Source organism: Magallana gigas, chromosome 5, assembly GCF_963853765.1.
Source record: "Magallana gigas chromosome 5, xbMagGiga1.1, whole genome shotgun sequence".
Taxonomy (NCBI): domain Eukaryota; kingdom Metazoa; phylum Mollusca; class Bivalvia; order Ostreida; family Ostreidae; genus Magallana; species Magallana gigas.
In genome coordinates this window covers 33,977,841-34,004,660 of record NC_088857.1, presented here as the reverse complement: position 1 = coordinate 34,004,660, position 26,820 = coordinate 33,977,841, and the positions used below count along the sequence as shown (strand labels likewise).

Here is a 26,820-nt window from a genome sequence, read left to right as displayed (position 1 = left end):
TTTCTATCTAATATCTGTAATCTTGTATGCCCTCTGGACCCAAAATTGGAAATAAACTATTATTATTATTATCATAATTATTATTAGGGCTTTTCGACTTTCGGTCGAAAAGACCTATTGTTTTCGTCTTTTTTTATAATTATTCTCGACAGGATTTGTGTCAGCGATTTTTTGAAAACGAAAAGACATATTGAAACATTTATGCAACTGTCTTAAAGCAATTGTTGATGACACGCGTATGTAAGGTTTTGGACTTCCGCTTCCGTTACTTCCGGTTTTTACAAGGATATCACCAAAAATTGAATAAAACGCAATATCTTACTTACGTTTTGAGTTAGAGCATTCAAATTTTAGAATAAGATGTATCTTGTCAAGTTGTACAAATTTGTCAGTATAAACGTTTTTCTATATCTTATCGTTTTTAATATATTTGACCTCAAACTTGAGAAAAGGGGGGGGGGATAAAAAAGCAAAACAATTCAAATGACATAAGAAATTTAAGAAGACGTCTTAATATTGTTAACGTAGTAGTAGTTAACATTCATTTTAAGTCTTAACAAAAAATATATAGTACTTCCGGTTTTATGGGTTGATGAAAACTGTCTATAGGAGTTTCAATGTTAAATTAAAATCACGTGTTTCACGTTTTCTCAAAAAGTTTTCAAGTTAACATTACAATATTTCACCAGTATAATGCCACAAACAATGCGCAGACCGGAAAAGGTTTTGGGTACATAATTTTGAAACATTAGGGATCTGCAGGGGTTAACGTTCAAAACAGCCCTTTTGCTGTTACTTTTTTATTTCTCTTCCGATTTTCAAAATCTTTTCAGTCTATTGTTCAGAATAAAGAGTTCAATCTTAAAATAATGGTCTGAAGGGCCATTTTTTGACTCCTTATAGGGGTTTCAAAGGTCTAAAGGTCACAACGTGTTAAAGTCTAAAAAAAAAAAAATAAAAGAAAGAGGTATCTCGCTTTGCTCTAAGAATGAAGAGCATAAATACTGTAGGCATACCAATTTTTGTGTCCGAAGGATGAATACTTACTTTAAAATGATTTTTTGAAAGTATTCTTCTAGAAATTACAAGTGTAGCTACCTGTAAAGTTCTGGAGTTATCTTTCTTTTCACATTGCACTACTCATAAGTTCCTATCTAAGCAACTGGGGATACCAAGGCGTTTAGAACACTTGGAAATAAATTAGAGAATAATTTTTTTTGGAACATTTAATTAAAAAGGGATAATGGGGCTGTCGAAAAGCCCTTACTTTTTGTTGAAGACAAAAAATTTCTAGTTATTATTATTAGTATTATTATATACATGTATATGACTGATTAACTCTAATTGTAGTTTTATTTTATCATAATATTAATTAAGAGGGTTTTCGGCTGGTTAAATGTAGGTGAAAGCAACGAACTTGAAAAACAAACATTCATCATTGCACTATTTTTTTCAGTTTTATTAAACTATTGTCATTTCTCTTTTTTATGACATTCTGGTAAAATTCCTGTAGTTTTAAAAGCATATTAGTCAATCAGACATCCAATGATATAAGTTTAGCTGTTATCTCAGTACGAAATACAGTGCATTGTCCTTCTGACATAATTTTATTTTAGCAATAAAAATAGGCTTTATAACTACTAAGGTAGTATGCATATTTTTTATTGCTAAAAATAAATTAGTACAGTAGTACAAGTAGCAAAACGTTTACATTTTTTTTAAATCAGTGCTCTCATGTATATAGTAACTGTCTATTCAATTTCGTTTATACACCGACTCGTTGTTAGTATTCATTTTTGTTGGCGGATAACTAGGTACTAGATCTGCTAGCATTCTTATAACAAAATACAGTGTGTGTGTGTGTGTGTGTGTGTGTGTGTGTGTGTGTGTGTGTGTGTGTGTGTGTGTGTGTGTGTGTGTGTGTGTGTGTGTGTGTGTGTGTGTGTGTGTGTGTGTGTGTGTGTGTGTGTGTGTCTATATATATCTATATTCATCTATATATATATATATCTATCTATATATAATTTTTGTACTTCAAACATAACAGACTTTCACCACGTAATTAATTATAAAATCCATATTGAGTTTACACCGCCAAATCCTCCAAATCATTAAAAGGGTGCATATATATATATATATATATATATATATATATATATATATATATATATATATATATATATATATATATATACGCACAGTGTATTTAGAAATATAACAACTGCTCTTTATATACTAGCTGATATAAATGCCTCTTCTAAATATAAATATTAAATTGATCATTGTACTTTGCAGTTATATCAGAATTCCTTTACAACATGAGAAACTTATATGTAAATCATTATCATCACCTCATTGTCTTCCCGTCGAAAATGGTAGGTACAACAATATTCTATTAGAAAGACCCTTACCTCATCTATGTACTTCAGAGATAAAAGATGAATCATTTTATATTGAAATGGTTTACTATTCTAAACCCTCTGTCTTTAATCCCACTTTTATCCATAAATGTATAAGAATAAGGAATTTAGGTACTAGTAAATATAATAAAAATACTTTTATCATAAGAAAATTCCATGTAAAAACGTATCTTTTTTCAAGTGACCCATTTATATTAATATAATAAGTTAGCATTAACTTTCTTTTTTGAAATACAATTTATAATTTCTCAAAACAAAGACCAACATCAGCTTTCAATTATTTTATATTATTTGTTTTGTTTTGGTTTTTTGTTGTGAAATCCGGATTACATAGGATAAATTGGTGTAATCGATTTTTAATCGATTACACTTATTTTTGTCCTATAATCGATTGTAATTGTTTACTTTATAACATATTTGATTTTTCTATATGTAAACCTTTTTTTATAGATTTATATGCCTATAATAACTCAATCAATTTTATTTGTGTATGCTCATTGTGTAGTTTTAACTTATTATGTAAAGCGCTTTAGAGTAATTTTATTATATTTAACGCTATATAAATGTTATAATAATAATAATATTATTGATAACTTTAATTTTTATTAAAATTTGAATGATCTTTTTTTCTGAACTTATTGTATAAACTCTTCAAGTTGATTTAGTTTTAGTGTTAAAGGCGCATTTTCATTATGAATGACATTGAATTCAATCCTCAAATTACATTTATAAGCAACATAGAGAGCTCTGTCTTTCAAACTAATATGAAACGACATTTTTAATTCTTGGAAGCTTACGAGTTTGGGTGAAATTTTGCACCTTTAGCCACCATATTTAAAAATTCAAAATATTATTGGCAATATGCATAGAACTTTATGGGAACATTGCTTCAGCATTTAAATGAATTGTTTTTTGGAGCTTATAATTGTTCTTATTTAATTGAAGTACCCGCACCTCATAAACTGCTTTGTGGGTTCTTTTACTGACAAAGGACAATCACAGTCACCTCTCTTTCTCTCTCTCAATAATTCTAATAAATTAATACATGAATTATAAACAACACCAGAGTATTTTTTCATACAGTACATATGTGCATCACAAATTATCTATGTAAAAATTATTCGGGAGTAATTGAAAAGGTAATTATAATTAAAATGAAATTCGTAGCTGTAATCGATAAAATTACGATTAAAAGTGATCGAAAATCTTTTTGAATTTAGATTACTGTCGATTACTATAAAAAGAGAAATCATTACAATTGATTATGATTACTCGATTACGATTACTCTATGTCTGATTTTAGAGCTTAAAACTTTGTCTTAATTGATGTGTAATATAATTATGAATAAATACATGCCAAAGATTGTTTGATCAAGTTTTTGATTTTTTCATTAAAAATACTGTGGAATCTTCTTTATTCCTGGGGGGGGGGGGGGGGGGGGGGTCAATGTTCGTGTGTAGTTCAAATTTTCCTGGTTCGTGGGAACGTAATTTCGTTGGTAATGTAATCGAGATAACTCTAATAAACAATTAATAACAAACGATGTGTATAGGTTTGTGGGGATGTAAATTCGAGAACAAGGGTTATCCGAAACTTTAGTCCCCTACGATCAATGATGATTCCAGAGTAAATTTCTGAATCAAAAATTATTCAATTATTTTTTTTAATCTATGGATAAACCTAAATGTGCTCATCAAACAATATTATTTAACGATGTGTAAGGAAAATGCAAAAGTCTAGAAAAATTGGAATTTATCAAATTTGATTGCTTGATCTGATTCAGACTGACAAAAAACCAGATCCTAAATTATTTTGAAATTGAAATTTTACAAAAAAACTGCAGTTTGTTCTGAGTAATTGATATACATTGTAAAATCAATATTAAAATAAACAAACCATTTTACAGCTAAACAACCTGAAATATTTGCAAAATCGTTATACATTCAAACTTTTTATGATTTTATAAATAGTTTCTTTCCCAAAATTGTGAGTTAACGGCGTAACGGAATTGATACACCGTAAGTTATGAGTTCGAATCACGTTGGGGATTTAAATTTTTTACTTTTTCAAAAACAATTTTAACGAATATTTTGGTTAAATTTAAAAATTCCAAACCGAGGAAAGTGTTTATTTAAAATGTATTTTAATCCACATTGATATCGACAGATATCCCATACCATCTTATTTGCAATCGGGATCGGTTCGAATTTACAAGTTTTACTATTTCGTTTCAAGTTCTTGTTGAAATATGATTTAATGTGATTTTTTTTTATTTTTAGTTTTAAGCCAATGGTTAAAAAATATCTACAATTCTTGATTTTCATTTTTTTCCTAAAAAATATTACAAAGTAAATTTGGTCGTCTTTAAAATGTATTTATGGATAATTGTATTGCGCGTTAATTCATACCAAATTTTTAAAATATTCTGTTTCCAGCTAAATCCTCTTAAAAATACAAAAAGTAAGATAATTGGAAGCCAGTATCGGTGTCATATTTATATAAATCATTAAGTTGACGACTCAGGTGTTTTTAATTACTAATCGGGTTCGCCCATAATAAACAAATTTCACCATTTTTTCTCCAGACCTGTTGAGCTCATGTTTTAAAATTTGGGGTGGCGGTAGCATCCCAACACTCGTAGTCGTTTTATAATAATATATAAATATGCAAGTGTAATAAAAAACAAATTTGAGGGTAAAATTTCTGTGAAGATTTATTCCTATTGATCCCAAGTGAGTTAATTTCTACATTTGATATATCTCAGATCCACACAACAAAGAGCTGTGATAAGTACTTTCTGTGACCTATCTCACAAACCTTCCGTATAGTCTAGCCAACATCATCAAACTTCAAAACACCCACCCACCTTTTCTAACAAATCTTAATTTTGAGCTTAAACAAAACATCAATGCTCTAATTCTTCTTTTTTACATTATTGTTCAAAATCAAAAAGAATATGAAGTAAATTTGATTTCTTATCTTCTTTTTTCTCTCTAATATATGAATATTGTAATTATTTGAACAGAAATCACTGAACCGTGTCCTAAGTCTGCGAGATAGGCACAAGCTTGTCCAACGTTTAATATTGCACACAGATATTAGAAGAAAATACAATGGAAAAAAATGGCTACACTCATTGGTGACATATGATAGTAATACTCAACAAAGCATGAATTCAAACATGATTTCTCCAAAAATGTGGAAACAAATTCACTGCATTAGCACTTTACTTCTAACTGATCTAAATGAAATATATGATATAAAAATGCTGCTTCTTTTCACACAATAACATTAACTATTTTGAACCTCACCAATTTATATCTTAAGAAAAAATATTTTTAACTCCCTTTTTATTCAAAGTCTCTTCACTCTACAGTTCTTTTAAAAGCCTAATTATTAGGTCTGGACATAAATAAGATTTTCAAAGGAGGATTAGAATAAATAGAAACAATTGGGTGCATAAATACGTAATGAATAATGGGTTAATGGCTAAATGAGAAATATAAAATAGATTAACACTGAAACCACGCGCTAAACACTGACTAGACACAATACATTTGTGTTATTATAATGGGGGTTTTAAAAAACAAAATGAAAGCATATTTGAAATGGATAAACACGCTATACAACCAATTGCCTACACTCCACGTGGTGAACAAACGTGACAATAAACCCGAAAAAACAAAAATAAAAGCAAAGTTCAAACCCAAACCTTTCTATTCAAGTCAAAGTTATCAGTCTTAAAAGCACTGAATAAAACCCTTCACTGACAAAAAAATTCTATTTGTTTAAAATTTCGTTCTGCTACATATTCTGGAATGCCAGGGACATTTGATTCTTTAAAACAGATAAACTACACCAGACTGAATCCCGTATGTACTAAAATATATATATAAACATATAGTGATACCAATTAAAATTAAAACAGTATATAGCTAAAATAAAACACTACATGTACATATAATAGATCTAAAGTGAAATAATGTTAAAATCTGACTAAGAGATCAAAGATTTCTGGGTTATATAACTAAATTTTTTATACCAAGTTCTACCCTATTATAAAACAAAGAGAGAGAAAAAAAATGAACCATCCAATTCCAATGTCTTTCCCATCTCATCAAAAACTAACTCAAACCAGTTCAAATTCCGTTAATACAAGGCCTCTGATTAGTTAGAACTGAGACAGATGAGGGAGACTAAATGCTAGAATGAGGACTATACCGGTGATAGGATGATGACTGTGTAGTAACCACAGGTGGATTTACAATACAATATTGCATTAGTGTCTCTGACTATATGATGATGATGTCTAAGTGAATGTATATATAGTTCAATCATATATTGTTATAAACCAATGACTATATCTTAAATGCAATGATTCATGGATAGAAACAACTGGCAACCCTGAGTATGAAGTAAGCTTTACATCACAAAAGCACTCTCTTGACAAATGTCAATTCATGAACATAAAAATTTATTCAATGTAATACAAGAGGCAATTTTCTTTTTAAATCATCAAAACTACTCTTAAAATGAAATTACTGGAAATCAAACAGAACAAATGAAATAGGCAGAAAAATGGGCCCTGCTATGACTATTAACCAGTGTACAGTGCCTCGGAACACGGAATGATACAAAATCACAATACAAAACACGCAGGTTAAATATTAGCTATCAATACGATAAAACCAAGAGCCACAAAACACACAGAAACCAAAAACCGCCTAGCACTGTGATGAAACTCATCTAAGGTTAAATAAAAAACTACCGAGGGAAACTGAATAAATAATGAACAGGTAGGGGGGCTCTCCTCCATAATAAGACACACTACACACTACTGGAAACACTCTACTTTAAACAGACCTACAGCTACACCAAGACATTATACTGAGGAAACAATATTGAATACACTATAATGAATGAACACAGCAAGGTAGACAACTCCAGTATTTTCTGCCCAATGCTAGATGTACCCAATGACAAGCTAATTCTAAGCCTGACAAAGAAAATGTGATAATGGAAATGACGGCAGGATGACTTCTGTAAACTTAAGCCATTTTTTTTTATATCTTCTGTAATATCACAAGCTGACAAATATTGGAGTCATAAAAGACATGGGTGATGACAGGAAATGATTTGGTGTATGAAAGACTACAATGAAAAAAATAAAATACTGGCAAGTGTTAAAATGTACACGCTAAATCACATCTACGATTACAAGTGAACTGTCACATCATTTAAAAATAAATGGAAAAAATTGGAATACACCAAAATTAGGAAGTAATGAAAAATTATATGTACCTTAATTCATATCTAAAACTATAAAAGGTCAGTTAAATGATATCTTAAATGAATTCCAAAATTCTGAACCATAATATATTTTGTTATTTTAAAAAATATCTTTCTTTTTTTATAAAGTTGCCTTTTCAGAAAAAAAAAATCAAAATTCAAACTTAAAAGACAGTAATCTTAAAATGACTTTGGCATTATTCCTATTGAGTATCACAAGAGTTAGTGCATATCACCACCACAACAGCATAGAAAGGCCTCTAATACAAGTCTAACATATTTACAATAATAACAAATATACATAAAGAAAAATCCCATTTCTGTACAAGGGGGCAGTGCTGTACACTCCCCAGAAATTCATCAATTATGGACAATTATCTTCTGAAGACAGAGAAAATAGAGGGATTAATAAATTCTTTGCTATACAATTACAATGTACTTACAAAATGGCACCACATCATATTTTGAAAAGGAAAAAAAAACATGCTTATTCAAACATGATTCAAAATTATGTGCACCACATATAACATTAATATTTCATTACAAAAATAGTGTTTATAGCTCTTTGATTGACAAAAGATAACATCATCTGTCCAGATTCTGCCCTTATTTTTGGCTCGTCAGTAAGTATCACATTTCTTCAAAGCAATCTCATTCTAAGACCTTATCATAAATCATGTTGCATGCTAAAATTGATGTTTATCTTGAGAGAGATTACTTGATTGCTAAAATTACATTTTTAGCCAAGTAACAGGGTGACTTTGCCCCATTTCCTAACACCTGATAATAGCTGAACAAGGTGCATAAATTCTGAATAATATTATGATCACAGACTATGAAATATTAAGGTACAACAGCAAACAAGGGACATAACTGACATAACTCTGCAATGAATTGTTCTCCCTAGTGCTTGGTGCTTGACACAGTTATGTTAAGTGGAATGTTCAAATATTTACCAATAGAGACATCTTTTTTCTAGGTAAGCTCTTCCTCTACTTTATTTATGGCAAGTATTCAAGTACCCTTTAAATGCTTATTTGTGGTAATAATGTTATGAATATATATATATATATTGCCAAAATGTTTAAATCATTTCATATGAAGCAACATATTCAATGCCCAAAGCTACAATTAGAGCTAAGATTAGTTTTCTATCAGAAATAAAATACAAGATTAAAAATTTACGAACATTATTCTTAAGATTATGTAAAAACTTTGCAAAACTTTGCAACACACAATAAACAATCAATAGCAACAATATATTGCTCTCATAGCAATTAAAAATGATTGTTGTGTAGGTAATAAAATACACATATATTTATAGATATATATATATATTGATAAAATATACAATACACTGAAATATACTATATACGCAATACATGTATGTATATGGCTGGCTGTTATTTCATCTGAATATGAAGCATGATAGAATAAAAACTAAATTGTACTGTATCCGCTACTTTTTAAGTTACAAAATGAGAAATAAACTAAGCATACAAACATTCTAAGAGCTACTAAATGATTAAAAGGGGGGAAATAATTGGTTACATCTAACACTGATAATGATAAAATGAACTAAAGGTGAGAAAACCCACACCATTAAAATCAACCAGATTCCATTCCTTGTCAAAAATCACAACCAAAATACACAGGTGTGTGATTCTGTGATCTTAAAATGCAAGCCACCACAAAATAGCACCATGAATGTCAGAAAAAGGATGACTTATGAACGTTACGCAAAATATTGATATGATCTGCCTTTGGTTGGGCTGAGAGGGTATGTGGCGTATATACCCCCCGCGGGATTGAGGCTGCCATACTGCGAGGCGATCTGTGTGGGGTACGGCCCTGTTGGGAGGGTCGATGACTGCAGGACAGGGTGAACATGGGCTGGCAAGGGATGTGTTGTGTACTGCACGTGTCTGGGACTCTGGTGAGCGGGGGGTGGAGCCACTGTGGGAGAGAACGGTGTGTACTGACTCATCGCCGTGGGAATGGCTGCCATCTGGGGCTGCTGGTGGGCCGGTAGTAGGTAGTGATGGATAGGACTGCCCTGCAGTGTGGGAGGCCGCCTAAAATCCCTGTTAAAGGCAAATCTAAATCTTAATGCATTTAGTTTCCATATCATAACAATCAAAACTATATACATGTATTTCTTAATCTTAATAATAATCAGTTTTAAAGTTTTAAAATTTTAATCTTAGAACCATTTTAACAAGACCTTGGACTTTCGTTAAGATGTAACTATCTTTTTCTTGCGTCAAAAGAGGAAAATGATGCTGGCTTGAAGTGAAATATACAGTGATTAGGTAGTCTTAGCTCAAAAGCCAGACGAATCGTGTTGATTTTAAAGAGCCATGGCTGAGTGGCCAGCAATGAAATAGACAGGCCTATGTCACACTGCTGTTTCACAGAACTACCAAAATTCCAAGCTCCTGATAAAATGGTTCTAGTGTGTTTAGTTTCGATAACATGACAAAGACAACTTTATATTTCTCAATCTTATGTAACTATCAGTTTTGAAGTTTTCATCAAATATACCTGTGGACTTCAACTTGAGGACCCGTATTCAAGAAAACTGGCTGACCAATGGCTACCCCTGTTTGAACAGGTGATAGCTGACTGGGTCCGGTTGGTCTTGTGTAGTTCATGTTCACTTGCCTGGCCTTATGCTGTTGGAAAGCAGAGTTTGTGTTGACAAAAGCCATTCCAGAGGCTGGTTGCTTATGAGCTTGACCATGGACATTGCGCACTGTGGGAGACACGTAAGCAAGCTTTCCTTGTAAAGCAGCATTACTAATTTCCACTTCTAGTGGAGGCAGTTTCACCTCCACTTTTGGGCTTCTTCCTCCCCTGGATCTGTCGTAACCGATTGTTGAATTGGATGGTACATAGGAGGATATTTCCTGTTTTGGGACGTTCATAACATAGGGTGACACCTTTGCTTGTTCCCTTTTCTTGGGCATTTCTAATGTCACATTTGGTGGAACCACATTGTAGCTAGTTCCTCCATTTAAGTGGTACTTTTCTGTTTCTTCACTTGCCCTCTCAATCTCCTCGTGTTTGATTGGCGTCATGGCCAATTGTTTCTTATACATTGCATTCTGGTACTCTACTTCAGAATCTTGAGAAGTCACTTCAGGTACACCTGAGAGTAAACTCTTATGACTTCTGGAGGATTCTGGAATTAACAATCAAGATAATTAGGAGTCCATCAGATAACTTCATATTAAAAGATAAGACTTTTCCACAACTTTTAAAAAAATAATAATTTTTAAACTAAGTATACAGCTATAAAAACTTACCGAAAATTTCATTTCCAGCACTGCTGGTCACAAAGGGGTGTGCATCTACACCTGTTTGGTTGCAATTTTGAACTCGATGACTTCCAGCCCTACAGACAAATAAAATTCAAAAAGAAATATCTATAAACAATTCTACCAGGTTAGAGATGAGCTGGCATCCTTACAATCTGGTGATTTACCCACCTTCTGTTCCTGTGGAACTTATGCTCCCCCTCTTCCTCGCTGTCCGAGCTGATGGTGATGATGCTGGGGGTAGGGCTGGGTGTGTCTGCTATCACAATCATCTGTTTCTGCTCTCTGCCTGACTGTCTGGTTTTCAGGTTGTCCGCCCATTCCTGTAGAAGGGCACTGTCCTCAGGGACAAATGTTTCGGGGGGTGTGTTCTCTTTCACTCTCTTCTTTACTGGAGATAAATGTGTAGAGGTTGCCCCATTCTTGTAACTTCTACTGTAAAGAAATTAAATGTTCAAGCTTTATCTGAAATTCTTATACATCACAAAATAATTCTTGACATGTACTGCAAGTATATGTTATTAAAAAAAGACAAAATTATTCATTCTTTAAGTTTACCCTTTTGATCTTGCATATAACTGTAATCACAAACCTTTGTTTGGTCTGCCTTTTACTTGAACTAGCCTTGGGTATGTAAGAGTTTGTTGGTACAACTCCAATATTCCACTTCTGTGATGCAGATCCCTAAAATTACAATGGAAATAATTTATGCAGGTTTGAAACAATGTAAAATAAGTTGATACAAAACACAAAGCTATGAGGGATACACCATCTCACCAGTGAAGCTAAAGAAGACTGCTCCAAGTTGTCCAGAACCAGAGATTGTCTCCACGAGTCTTGGAGAGCCTGGGAGGCAGCCAGTGTGTCGGTCAACAGTGGCTGCTGGACCGCCCTCTGGGTGGGGATCCCTGGGATCTGTTGCCATGACCCCACAAGAACCTGCTGTGTTCCCGGCCAGGCATTTCCCGCATTCTAAAAATAAAAAAAATTCAATGAGAGTTTTTTCTTTGCATTACATATTGACCTGTAATCTAAAAAAAAATTAATCATGGGTTTTACAAACATTTCATTCATCTACAACACAACAGTACTAAGATGAAAGCAGATATGATAATGTGTGAATCTGCATAGAATCAAAAATAATAAGTGCAGTAAATGAAAATCATCTATAAAATATGACTACAACTATATCTAGTTTTACATGTAGCACACAAAGCCAGTGCATTACTATAAAGGCTTACATATATATTAAAGTTCTACCAGAATCTTCTGACAAAACTTTTTGTTAAATAATGTAGACGATGTCAATGTACGTTTTGTGATAAAGGTCTTTTTCTCATCTTTAGTTTGAGATTCATTCCTAATGATAACAACCCTGCTCACTGTCATGCATATAAAAAAACTTTTAAAAGACTAAACTACATTCTCTTTAGGTGTGTTTGGGTTTTGCTATTAATTTCTTTTTTCAAGTAAGAGATAGTTCTCCTCTTCTCATTTGTTAAGCCTACGCAATGTATTTTGGACTATTTTAAATTTAGCAATAAAAAGATCAAAATCTACATAGGATGACAGTAACAAATCAATAGTGTAAACGAAAGCTACTTTATTCAGCAGGGAGTGAACATTTCTATTCTAACTTAAGAATAAAACCAGCAGACGGGCTCCTACTTTTAGACTCTTATGTAACACTGATTAGGTGCACAAGAAAGTAATCATCTCTTAAGAGCTTCTGGATGTATCCATTCAGTGGCAGGAAGATTCATACATGTAAGAATTCTTTCAAGCTCTGGGTAATATCAAAGCACAGCTACAAAATGCAATTTATCTTATGCTCTACATGAAGCCACACCTTGTATAATCATTATTAATTTGTTTTTTTCCTTTTTTTTTCAAATTTATGCACTTCTTGAAGTTGTTTGATAGGTGAGAGTAGTTTTCAGCATAGATGGAACTGTAAGCAGAAATAAAGAGACATGGCACACAGGATAATGATATGATACAAGGGGTTACATACGGTTGCCATGAATAATGGGTGTTCTATCATGGTCACTGGGCTTATCTGGGAATGGTTGACGGGTCTCTACAAAGGAAAGCCTAACATGTTACCTCCACATCACCTCACAAACCAATCACCTCCTCATTCCACTCAATCCATTATTACATTGCTTCACTCCTTCTTATTATAACATTGCCTCATACCACTTCTTTTTAATATTACATTGCCTCACAACACTCCTTATTTATCATTACATTGCCTCATACCACTCCTTTTTTATCATTACATTGCCTCATAACACTTCTTTTAATTATTACATTGCATAACAGCACTTCTTTCATTTTTACATTGTGTATCTTATTTTCAAGTTTTATAAAAGCATCACTTATATTTATTTGTGTGATTTTATTATTTTTGATAGGTTTTCTTTTTTTCTGAAAGTATGATGATGCACATAAAACTTAATCTGGTTATTTGGGGGGATTTTAGGTTTTTTTATTTTAATTTTTTTCTTACCACACATGTTTTCAAATAGCATCTACCACACAATGCCAAAAAAAAAACTAAACCATGCTATCATATATACATGACAATCACAGTTTATTCGATATAAACTAGAGTCTAAGAATGGTTGACATTGCACTGAAATACTAGGTTCTACAATCATGCAAGAAGCACAAATGAAATGGTGGCTAGGCTTGGGAGGGTTATTTCCCTTCGATTTAAAGTCCTCCTCTGACTAGGTAATTTCCTTCCGTTCTTTTATGTGCTTTACCTGTACAGGTGTTAACATTAATACTTCCTGCACAAGACGGATTAACACTAATAATACTTCCTTTTTACCACATGCAGGGACCTATCTATAGAAGAAAGAAAATGGCTACAGGACAACCGACCTGTGCTATCAGCTGTGGCTGAAGTTGTAATGTTGGAGCTGCCTGGGTTACCATGGGAACATGGTTGTACCTTGTGGGGGAACTCAGACCTACAAATATCAAATATAAAATCAACACTTCACAAACAAATTTAATGTGTAGACTATCATTAATATGGCTCCTTGACAGAATCCCAAACTATCTCTGTCCATTCCAACCATATACTAATAAACATTGTGACAATATCCATTTTCTTTATTTATTTTTTATAGAATCAACCATTGAACATGAAAGAAATTATTAAGTGTGTTTGATATATTAAAATAGTCTGTGCATTCAAAATTCTAATTCTTCCCGATAGATTTCCGCTTTTATTTTTCACTTTCTCTAGCAATTGTGAGACAGAAATCTTAACTCAACTTTAAAGTCATTAAATAAGAGATTTAGGTACAGTATTCCATTTAAATGAAGACATTCAACTCCATAAAAATATGCTTAAATTCAATATAGAAAATTAAAATGAATAATGAACTTGAATAAATTTCTGTCATTATTTGGCTCATTACTGTTGACAGTGCACTTCTGAAGAGTTAGGCTTGGGTGATGTGTACCTTGGAGGCCGGGCACCACAATAGAGGAGACGTGAATGAAAGGATCGGTGCGGCTAAACTGTGTTGAAGACCTGGGTGCTGACAGCTGTGTGTTAACTTGTGATGGCTGATAGGGAATGTAATGCCGTGACTGTAGGGGGTATGGCAAATACTGAACTTCTGTACCCGGATGAGAATTGCCACTCAAGTTCTGGGTAGCCATCTGCCAAGACAAGCGATGATCATTCAAACCAACTTATCAACAGAAATTATCATTTAATTAAAATCTAATGATAAATGGTGATCAAAAATGTTTAATACTGAAGTTGTCGAAATCAGCAAACTTTTGCTTAATGTAAATATATACTCAAATATTCAGTTCAAATTGCATAATTAACAAGATATCTGTGAGCCAATGCTCACTAGTGATACCCCCGCTCTGATGTGAATATGCAAAATAAGCAAAGTTGACCTTTAACAGAAAGCTGGCATCCGATTGGTACAGAAATATATCCCACAATATGGCATGCCAAAACAAATAGTGTGTTAAAATTTCAAGCATCTGCGATAAATAGCTGCTGAGAAATCTTTGACAAAAATTTGTTTGAAAATTTTGGCTAAAATAAACAAAGTACTCATTTAACAGGAAGTTGACGTCCAATTGGTACAAAAATACATCCCACGATATGGCATGCCTTAACAAACACTGTGTAAAAATTTTCAAGCATCTGCGATAAACAGTTGCTGAGAATTCCCTGACAAAAATTTGTTTGAAAATTTTTGCTAAAAATAAACAAAGTCGTCATTTAACAGGAAGTTGACATCTGATTGGTACAAAAATATATCCCACAATATGGCATGCCAAAACAAATAGTGTGTTAAAATTTCAAGCATCTGCGATAAATAGCTGCTGAGAAATCTTTGACGGAAATTTGTTTGAAAATTTTGGCTAAAATAAACAAAGTACTCATTTAACAGGAAGTTGACGTCCAATTGGTACAAAAATACATCCCACGATATGGCATGCCTTAACAAACACTGTGTAAAAATTTCAAGCATCTGCGATAAACAGTTGCTGAGAATTCTTTGACAAAAATTTGTTTGAAAATTTTTGCTAAAAATAAACAAAGTCGTCATTTAACAGGAAGTTGACGTCTGATTGGTACAAAAATATATCCCACGATATGGCATGCCCATACAAATATTGTGTAAAAATTACAAGCATCTGCGATAGATAGTTGCTGAGAAATCTTTGACGAAAATTGGTTTGAAAATTTTAGTTAAAAAATAAGCAAAGTCGTCATTTAACAGGAAGTTGACGTCCGATTGGTACAAAAATATATCCCACGATATGGCATGCCTTAGCAAACACTGTGTAAAAATTTCAAGCATCTGCGATAGATAGTTGCTGAGAAATCTTTGACGAAAATTTGTTTGAAAATTTTAATTAAAAAATAAGCAAAGTTGTCATTTAACAGGAAGTTGACGTCCGATTGGTACAAAAATATATCCCACGATATGGCATGCCTTAACAAACACTGTGTAAAAATTTCAAGCATCTGTGATAAATAGTTGCTGAGATAAATGCGACAGAAATTTTTGTTACGGACGGACAGACGGACAGACAGACACACAAGGGTAAAACAGTATACCCCCTCTCCTTCGGAGCGGGGGTATAATAATTTCATTGCAGCAACTAGTTTTTAAATCATTCTCAGCAGTATTGCTAGCAGTGTGCCTTACAGTGTATGGTTTCTTACCTGAGTGTGAAGTGCATTGATTTGATTGTTGAAACTGACAGTCAGATTACTGGTGGATGGAGGGACCAGATTGGACATGATAGAAGTCGCGTTCTGATTCACGTCAAATATGCTCTTCACTGGCCGTCGACAAATTTCCATCGCTGACAGACTCTGTTTAAACCTACACAAAAAAAATCAGTTTTGTAATCGGAAAATGTCGTACTATATTATTGATGCCATGATGCTAGTTTTCTTTAGTTGTTTCAATGCAGTCATTAAAATACTGAACCAAATATATGACTGGGAAAATTCAATATTTTTCAAAAGAATTGTGTTGAAATAGCACATAATTAATTCAAAAGAGGCACCAAAATGAAGCTTGACTACAGTTTACCAAGGAAAAACAAATATTCATGTAATAATATAAAGATTTAAATCATTATAATATACCACATCGTTCATTACATGATTGCAATAGGTGCTTATATATACAGCACAGTCCATGCTAGGTTGTGTACTTGATACCTACATGTTACAGGGTGCGTACTCCACGAGATGGGCCATGGTGATAAAGGGGTGGTTCAGGGCCTCCCCCGGGGTGATCCTCCTCTCCTGGTCCAGCGTCAGCATTCGCTTTAGTAGGTCAATGAACTCTTTCCTGTCCACTTTCTCTGCCATTAATTCGCTGCCATCCAAGTCAGTGGGCACATTGATCTGTCAATCAAACATACACAGATGGTTCGAGACAATTGTATACATTTGATAAGTTATTCTAATCTATTGCACTGTCTTTAATATTTCAAACAATGCAAAACAAGAGAATTAAATGTGTGATTTAGAAGATAAAAGAAGTTTGTATCTATTGAAAACTAAAGCATTTAATCATCAAGGTGGGTAAAACTCTTTTCCCAAATTCTGCATCATAATTAACATGACTTATAAAACTGTAGAAAAATTTAAATTTGTAAGAGCCAATTTTTATGGATTATGGAATTTTTGCTTATTTGTGCGGATGTAATTTCATGGATGTGTTGCTTTCAGTTTAATTAAGAAAACTAACTGTATCAAAAAAATTTTTTATCGAGGATGTAAATACTCAAAAGGGCTACCCAAAAATACCACAAATATTGGGCCACCATTTAACAGTAATAACTTTTTTTTTTATTTTTTTTTTTTTTGATGTCGTAGACGTGTTATTTTTGTAAGATATCAGTTTTGGTTCAAAGCAAAATTGCCAATAACAACCTTTCCCAAATATAATCATATTATTAATAGATGATTGAGGACACCAACTTATTATTGGAAGGGGAGGAAGTAGAGTTCTGTTGATCTTTCTTAGAAACCAGGCAATATAAAATGTTTCCATAAAACATAATCTGCAAAATATTTAGTGCAGGAAACATGTTGACGCCACAGAAAGCTATGCGCGCTTAGTCATCCTAGTCAAGGAAGTTATCAATACAAAACCTTAAATAAACAATAAATGCCGGAAAAAAATACACAGATAAAAAGGCCAGTTCTGTAAAACAGGAAATTCTAATTTAAATTTCTTAAACTAAACTGGGTGTTGCATTCAATTTTCATAAGTTATGGGTTTTTTTTAAAAGAACTGTGAAATCGTTTTCATAATCCAGCTTTTCTTCCCTGAGGTAATCATGTTCCCTTTACTTTCTTCCGACATTTTTAAGGCAACCCTACTGAAATGTTAAATTACATCATTTAACTCAAAGATATTGGTATTTTCCTTCAATCAAAAGTTCAGACTTAAAACTATCTTCCTCCTACATGGTATACAGTACATTTTATGATTTTGATGGCTTTGTTGAATTAACATTTGTGACTTAGAGTCCATTAAGTCTACAATGATCACTTGATCAATAGGAGAATTATGACATTAGATATTAAATTGGTAATATGGAGACAGTTCATGAGTTTCTTCTTTTTTATCTCTTTTCCCTCATGAATGCAACTCCCATTATACCTGCCTCCATCTCTCTTACCTGTGCCATGTCATCCAGACAGTTAAAAATGTACTTTCTTGCTTCTTTGGATTTGATTTTTGTTTCACCTTCATGTTCTTCTGGTGTCTGTAAAAAAATTGTTAACTTTGATGTACAAATATATTCTATACTAACAAATCTTGTTTGCTTTATCTTTGTAAAAAAATATATAGTTATGACGATTACAAAGTCTCCAAATACTCTTTTTTCAATTATTGGAAGCATTTGATTTTTTTTCTTTGGTGGCTAAGCTAATTCAAATTTCTAGAGCATGAGCAAAATCTATATGCATAATAACTGAAGAAATAATACCAAGAACCAAATGGGTTTTTTCATGAACTTAATAAGACAATATGCCCATCAGGCTTAATATTCAGTCTGCACAATATTTAGTCTCTTTCCAATAGGCACAGATCAGGTAACGCAAAGCCGTTAAATATGCATGACTCCTCGTTCTTCTGTCACACAGAACAAATTTGATTATAGATTTAGGATACAAAGATTTCTGGCTGCAATGGGAGTGCGTATTGATTGATTGGGGGTGATTTGTATGAACACCAGAGGTGCTGATCTACCTTCAGTCTCCAGAAAGGATAGTTGCTGTCTGTGTTTTCTCGGATGAAGAATCTGGTTGTTTTGGTAGCTGCACTCAGCATATGTTCAGCTGGCAAGCCTTGTGTCTGGGAGATGTAGCGAATCTGTAACAAAGCATACATGTCAGTGTTGCTACTGATACAGCCGTCTCTGAATTACACCAGTCAGTGTGATGCGATTAATATCTCAATTCGGAAGTCTTTTTCATCTATATTAAACAAAACTAATTCTTCATTTTATTTTATCTATAAACAGAATTATTTCCTAATCTACAAGTTTAATGATTAGGAAATGGTCTTATTCAATGTGATATAAAAAATAATGTAAAAATTTCTCTGTACATAAAGTTCATTAAGCTACACAGTTAAATGTCTACATCAAAGCATCTCATCAAGTTCACAGAATTACTATTATTATTCATAACTAAAACTGCACTGATGAAATGTTGGTGCGCATAATTTGGCGATAAGCATGCAGCAGAGAGATAACATGGTTTGAATGATTTTTAGGCTTGTTTATCAACTACCAGTCAAGCTGGGTCAAACATATCGGCTGTTTTTGGCATGATTTGAATACTGAAAACTTTTTATATGCTACAATCACAATGCCTCCACATTTATATTTGGGCACCTATTTTTAATCAATTTATCCACATAAGTAATATCTAAAGAAAATTCCTTCTCAAACTATATATATAAAAAAAATTAATAATTCAGTAACAATTTTCACTTCAGTTTTCATATTGTACACAATACTGTACAAAATTGCATAAACACTATGCATATCCTGTGTACATTTCAATTTTCATCATTTTGTTGCTTTTTCCTCTAAACCCCCCCCCCCCCATTTTTCGGTTGTTTTTTTTTCTATTTTAGAATTGGTGGTTTTCAGTTAAATCTTATAATCAAAACCAGAACAAACACAGCATCACTGCAACACCATCTGTTATTGCACATCTAGACAGGAACCATGCTGTTTTCTCTGTGTCAGTTATACCGGTAATAGGATTAGGAAGTATGCAATGAACAACAAAAAGCACTGTTCAATGCATGCGTGCCGAAATATAAGGAACATAACTACAAGGTCATTCGTTGATGTCATGTAAGCAGAGAGTTACAATGTTCCTCATTTATCATAAGGCTAAGATCACCCTAATCCATTATGTTGTCAATAGTACTACATGGCTTTCACGACGATTCTACATACTTAATACCATACTTTAGTACCTTGAGAAACCTCCATACATCATGCTTCAATTTCCTTTAATTATAATCAAAGGCTCCTTCTGCACAGTTTTCATGAAGCATAACATATCGACAGCTGTTTTACTTTAATGAAATATTGTTATTATATCTCATTTTCACTGTCAGGTTTGGTAAGTGTTGCATGTTGTGTGTGTTTTGTGTGTTGGGGGGGGGGGGGGGGGGTGCTTGACATCTTATCTGCATACATATACTATACCTGGTCATATTCTGAAGAGCCTGGATATAGGGGCCAGCCTAAAAACAGTTCTGCTATCACACAGCCCAGGGACCACATGTCAATGGCTTCACAAAATGGAAGGCCAAGCAGGATCTCAGGGGCTCTGAAAGGAGATAAACAAACCAGTGATTATTGATGTCAAATTATCAATGCAAGTCAGCTCAAGTCGGCAGATCAAGGCTAAGCTATGGATGTATCTTGATAAAAAGAACACTACTGTTACCACAGAAAGCAGTTGCCTTTACAACAACAAAATGTATTTATTTATACACGTAAACAAGGTTCATGGACTTTTCTCTTCTACTCTGACAATTTTCTTATTAATAACCGATTCATTTTTGATTCTATCATTTGTGCAGTGTTACATATGTTACATATCATCTACACTTTTTATGTATGTTTTAGCCAGTTATAGTTATTTTTGTATTTTTTACTGCTTTTTATAAATATTTGATTTAATTCAAGAGAAAGGATGGGAAGACCGGATGCAACAACTCTAAAAACCCCCACAAAATATACACCCAGCAAAATAAACAGCGTCTTTATTACTAGACACATGACTTCACATCACATCTGATAGCAAGTCTTTATCATGCCCATATCAGACAATGTAATAGTGGCGTTAGAGACTCGGAGAACACTGACTGGCTTGTGTATGAACAAATGCCTACAGGGCCTTTGTGGGACCTTTAATCCACACAATATCTCCATTTCCTGCTCACACCACCTGTAATTTGAATATTGACCCCAAACAATCCAAGTGGCGTGCCTTTGGAAACAGGCATTCATACCTGTGCCAAAACGCTTTGTATTTAAATGCGCGAGCAGCCTATCTCCTCAAGTCAGAGGGAATGTCAACATTATTAACAAAGTACCAGTCAGGAAGACTTTCTTAGGATTTCCATCACGAGCTTTCAGAAAGTAACTTTTCTCGCTAAATAATCAGCCAGACGTCATTCTCGCAGAGGAAAATATCAATATGTTATTTCCTTCTATGGAGAGGCCAGAAACTACTGATGAAACCTAGTGATAAAACCATTATTAAATCTAGATAGACATCAATACCGAATAAATATGAATGTTCTCTAGGGCCTGACATTATGGAAACCTGTGCACCAATAAAAATTTCCTTCTCCTGGTCAGACAAAGAGAAAAGTAAATCCAATTTCATTGTTGTTCCTATTTACAATGTGGAAGGGAATACCTTTAATCCAACCTTACTTTAAATATTTATCAGGGCTCATGCATTATGTAGCAGTAATCTGTTGACTGGTATCCATGCATTGTGTGTCGCAACATAACACTAAGTTCAAATACACACACATGGGTCACTGCTGGAGCCCACAGTCTGATGTTTTATCAAAATACTCAGTGACTATATATTTACTTAATTATACATATATCATATTTATTTAATATCATATGCCTGTTTATCAAACCCAATAAAACAGTCCATGTCAGATAACCACATCTACTGTGACTGGCAATAGTAGAGATACATTGTTTTCTTTTAACATTTGAATGTACAAATCCCTACGTATGGACTGATAATACCATGACGTCTGGCCCATCTCTCAATCCAATTAGTTACATACACATGTATGGGTCTGCTCTGTACTAATTAATTAGTACACAGCTATGTTTGATTATCATTCTAAAGCTCTGGTATATATCCATAAAAGCACTTTCATACCAATGCTCATACCAATCCTAGACCCGAGCTTGACACATCTCATGTCATTAGCGGGAATATGGAAGCTTGTAGACTACACGTCAGACATGCCAGTAAAGCATCATTTATAAGATGGGCACAAATTATCAGACAATGTATTATTCTGTTTTACATTCATGATATAATACAATAATATAGATCCCTTTTTATTAATTTCCTGCATTTATCTATCACATCCTGAGTCTATATTTTCTAAAAGCTTTATTTTTCATTGTACAGTGGTTGAGAGAAATTATTAGAAAGGAATGTGATTCATGTTTCTGTTATTTCAGCAAACTCAAACCCTCCCCAATAAACTTTCAGAAATTGGCAGCCAAGTGTATCTCTTGTGTTGCCATACTGCTATCTCCACCAAGTCTGGCAGTGATTTTAGGGGCATATTCTGTTTAAAAATTGGGTTCACCTGTAAACATACACACATGAATTCCTAAACAGAGTGCCTCTTTCTGCAGTGCACGAATTATACACAAATAGTGTTACAGTCTCTATTGACTTCACAGGCTCCTGGGCAAAGAATCTCATTATAACAAAGCCCAAACAGTAATTTCATAGCCATGGTTATTACTCTTTCAGAGTAACTTTTTTCTCTTTTTTTCTCTTTTTTACAGTTCCTGAAACTGTTTGTAGTGCCTGTTGATTGGCAGAGATCTGCAGGGCTAATGAAAGCTCTCATATCTCAATTTCTCCTAGGAGAAATTTTGAAACCATCCAACACTTGAGACTCTCACCATGAAATGTGCTTTTAAGTTTGACCCTGTGGTTTTGAAGGCTCCAAAAAACCCTGCCAAACTGTGCCATATCAAGCAAAAAGGCAATTATTAAATTTTCAACGTCATTTTTTCCCCTCTGTAATAATTGATTTAGAAAATGCTGGTTGTTGATTTTGAACCACAATTTTAAATTTAAAAAAAAAATTATATTTTTCTATCGAAATAATGAAACACAACAAATCTTAGTCAGCCTATGGCAAATTTTACACATATGCGATTTTCAACAACGCTTCCCATCAGCATCCTTTAATGTCTTTTGAATAGAAAAAAATATTCAGTGAACTTAACCTTTGGGCATCTTTTCATTCTAAACCACTGTATTTCACAAGGTAGCATATTATTCTAGATTGACACTGAGTGCAGTTTCTATGTGCCTTGAATTTCTCTCTAGCTAGCTGATTATTTCTTTAACTACACCATGACTGAATATCTTGTGAACTACAACAAGGTGATCATTAACATACAGGTGCAGAATGACAGCCATCTGTCACTGTCTAGGCATTTCTATAACAGTCTCACTCCAGGCAGCCCTAGTAAGTGGTTCACTGACCATCATCCCCTTACACCCAGGCATTACAGCACTCCTACACCACAAGGCCACAGTTCAACTACTAGTAGCCATCACAAAAATAATGTCTAGCAAGTTAGTAGCAACCAATCCATGCAGTATTTATTTCATTCCAGACACTCCTAAATTTGGCAACAACCTTCACTGCTGAAAATATTTCTTTTTTAAACTTCTACCCTTAATCAAGTGAACATAGGAACCTTTGGCATGACACCAGGGAATGCCTAAAAGCATTTTAAAAAATTAACTTTGATTCTTTAATACAAAGCATACACAAATGATGGTACAAGAACATATCCATCAAATTGGTTTCATCAGAAAGAAGAAAATGAATGTAGGTTATTTGGTTTTTGTACCACATAGGCATTTTGGTTATTAATATATGACATTTTTCCTTTTTTTTGTCATCTATAAAAAACACATGCAGTCACGACAACATTATCAAAATATTATGCAGAGACTTTAATATCAAGATGGAATTGACAACTCATATGGGCACTTTACAAACTAAAGTGGTAATTGGTGACTTGGTACTCCAGATCAGGAAATGTCTACTTTGTCCCCTGCTGTAACCAATGGTGGAGCAAATGACACAACTATTGTCTATAGGCTCTGCAAGCTTAAATACCAAGTCTAGTGATTGATGTGGGAATGAAAATATACTGCATTTGGTCATACCATCCCACCTACAGTAAAGTTACAGAACATGATATGATGTGCATCCTGGTGTAAACTCATGTAACTGACTGACAAACTACAAACACCCTAGCTAACTGAGCTGCTATGCTGTTGTCATATGTTAGAAATGGAATGCAAGATTAATGTTGGCATCACAGTGTAGAAAAATATGAAAACAAAAAGTTCATAACTTTGTTTAATAGTTCTGAACCAATCCCCCCCCCCCTTTCTCACAAAGTGTTTCAAATGTTGAATATCAATATGGTATTTTTTTTTAATTGAACTTAATTAATGTAAGTTTCTATACTTTTTGATTTTCATTCATTTGTAAGTTTGTATTGTAATCATAAATTTTTCATCATTTAATGCAAAATCATAATTTAAGGATAGGTTAATTTTTGCCATCAGGAAATATCATCATTATACTAAATTATTGAGATTTCCTATAAAAATCATTTCCCTGATCAAGAAATAAGCATCAGATAAATTACAATGTGATTAACACATTTTTATCCTTTCCTCGAAAACAAAGTTACGAAACCAAGTATTATTTGGTAAAAGACAAACAAGAAAAATAGAGAGAAAAGTCTAGGGGTTGTTTAGTTCAATCATTCAGGAAAACTTGTTTACAATAGAGCATTAAAAACATTACGACAAATTAGTGATATCCCTGGGAACAAGGGAAACAAACATTTCCAACTCAATTTTAATAAAATCTGTGCAAAAAGGATTAATAATTGAATACTGAGCACAGTAACAGAGTAAAATGAAACAATTACTTCACAAAACAAACACGCAAACTAACAACTCCATTCTCTTACCTGTAATATCTTGACTGCAGATATGTAGAACAGACTGCTTTGGACACATGACTAGCAGAACCAAAATCAATGACTTTCACTTTGTAAGGCATTCGAGCTGGGTCCACCAACATGATGTTTTCTGGCTTTAGATCAGCATGAATCAAATGTAAACTCTTTAGCTTCAGCAATGCTGTCAACACTTGTTGCGTTATAGGACGGATGTATTTCAGGGGTAGAGGCTGAAATTTGTTTTGCTTCAAAAAGTCATATAAATTCTGTTCAAGCATCTCGAAAACCAAGCAAGTGTGGTTTTTGTGCTGAAAACATTCATATGCACGCACAAAGTTGTACTCGTCAGCATTTTCATGGCTCAGTCTTGTTAATATGCTGACTTCGATCTGGCCCTGCCTTGCATACGAAGGGTGGTTTTTCAAGATTTTTATTGCTACTATTTCATTGGTTCCTTTCTTCCAACATTTGACCACTTGACCAAATGTGCCACGACCAAGAAATTCCAGCACTTCGTAGGCATTGTGACTCGTTAAAGAGTACAACACCTCGTGCTGGACTAACTGGTAGTCCCCTTCGCTGTTTGAGGACGACGTATTCTTGGAGGTGTTCGTTGTGTTCGTAGTTGTCGTGGCAATAAGGGGCTTCTCATCCTCGCTTGGTACTGTTTGAACGTCCGTGAGCTGCATTGGTATTTCCAATTCCTCACATTTACGTTTAATTCCACATCTCTGATACGTATCCAGAAGTTTTATGGTTGAAGCACGAATGTAATTATTTGATATATTCTCCTCGTCCCTATAAACATTCCTATTTGGTGGATAAAACAAAGTCTGGTTGCAGTTACCCTGAAGATACTCTGATGCTGAGTGTAATAATGGACTCTGTGACCTGTATAGATTACTTGATGAAGCTACATTATGGAGATCAGGAAATACTTCTAACTTGATCTTCTTGCTAAATGCATTTATCTTTGAGCTGTAGCTTCCTTCTTGCATCAGGGACCACCTTCTGAAAATCAGTATAAAAGTTTATGACATAATAAGCAGAAAAACAAAGACACATGTAACATGCCAAAATAACTTCACAAAGCTAATTTTCTTCAGAACACGCAGTAAAACTTTATAGTTATAATAGTTCCTTAACATTAACAAAGATTTCGTTTAATTTTCAGCACTTGCAAGTACATGTGATGTGGTTGCACGACATCGCACGCACACAACAATGATCAATGCCTAAAATGGAAACGTGCTTCTCTGTGCTGTGCACAAGCAAACTAATCACATATTATAACGATAAATATTACAGAAAATTTTCTATAAATTACCAAAGCTTCATATCTAGGACTAATACGATCAGAAACACAAACACTTTAAGACGATACAAATATCACGACTATTTACAAGCATGGCGATCTCATAACCTTGACCATGAACATATTGACCTATTTCCTAACATGGACACGATCCTCTGTTTTTCCTTTGGAAAGTTTTGATTCAACAACTTACCCACTTCTCTTAAATGTCTCCCTCTTTCAGTTTTGTCACTTTATAAAAAGTCTGTTGCATAAACAAAGTCCCTCTCAATGTTTATGACGATAAGCCATTTCCGTGAGCATGTGTTTTTCCTCTGTTCGTGGTTTTAGCGACTCTTGTGATCATCTCCATACGCTGTAAAAATGCCCCACGTTACCACTACTGTTCACAATTGATAAAATTCGTGTTTCCCCCGAAATAAAGGCTCTGTCTGAGCCATTCTTCAAGTAAATATCATTCTCTTGTCAGTCTGTGTAGCATACGGGGGATCAAGTCGAGTTCATGTAGAAGAACCTAATGGATGAATTGTCACTTCCGATTAAATATGGGGAAATATTTAGTGTGTATTTCCTTGTTTAAAGTTTTTCCAGCGACCGTTTTCTATTTTAATACAATTAACTATATTTTGAATATTA

General features: G+C 33.6%; 1 protein-coding gene across 4 annotated transcripts; it reads right to left on the bottom strand.

Moving 5' to 3' along the window:
- Window positions 1–5,116: 5,116 nt before the first annotated feature.
- Window positions 5,117–26,719, bottom strand: LOC105338935 (homeodomain-interacting protein kinase 2). Of its 4 annotated transcripts, none has more exons than XM_066084676.1 (16): window positions 26,378–26,719; window positions 24,879–25,880; window positions 20,289–20,412; window positions 18,809–18,931; window positions 18,234–18,320; window positions 16,763–16,947; window positions 16,252–16,414; window positions 14,513–14,714; window positions 13,923–14,011; window positions 13,045–13,110; window positions 11,808–12,002; window positions 11,623–11,714; window positions 11,202–11,465; window positions 11,019–11,107; window positions 10,255–10,894; window positions 5,117–9,809 (listed from the first exon to the last, which is right to left on the bottom strand). In XM_066084676.1, exons 2-16 carry the CDS (start codon window positions 25,865–25,867, stop codon window positions 9,446–9,448), a joined length of 3,672 nt encoding a protein of 1,223 aa, XP_065940748.1. In that variant the 5' UTR covers window positions 25,868–25,880; window positions 26,378–26,719; the 3' UTR covers window positions 5,117–9,445. The 4 variants fall into 4 exon arrangements, with proteins under 4 accessions (XP_065940748.1, XP_011442560.1, XP_065940749.1 ...); XM_011444258.4 differs by having other exon boundaries at window positions 5,117–9,794; XM_066084677.1 differs by having other exon boundaries at window positions 11,202–11,462.
- Window positions 26,720–26,820: the final 101 nt, after the last annotated feature.

Bases quoted from the DNA above. Each gene is read 5' to 3' on its own strand.
- LOC105338935 (XM_066084676.1), bottom strand. From the start codon at position 25,867: ATGCAAGAAGGAAGCTACAGCTCAAAGATAAATGCATTTAGCAAGAAG. The intron at 20,413-24,878 runs GTAAGAGAATGG...ATCTCCTTTCAG, and splicing joins CTGCAGTCAAGATATTACAG to AGCCCCTGAGATCCTGCTTG. The intron at 11,108-11,201 runs GTGGGTAAATCA...ATTTGTCTGTAG, and splicing joins AAGTTCCACAGGAACAGAAG to GGCTGGAAGTCATCGAGTTC.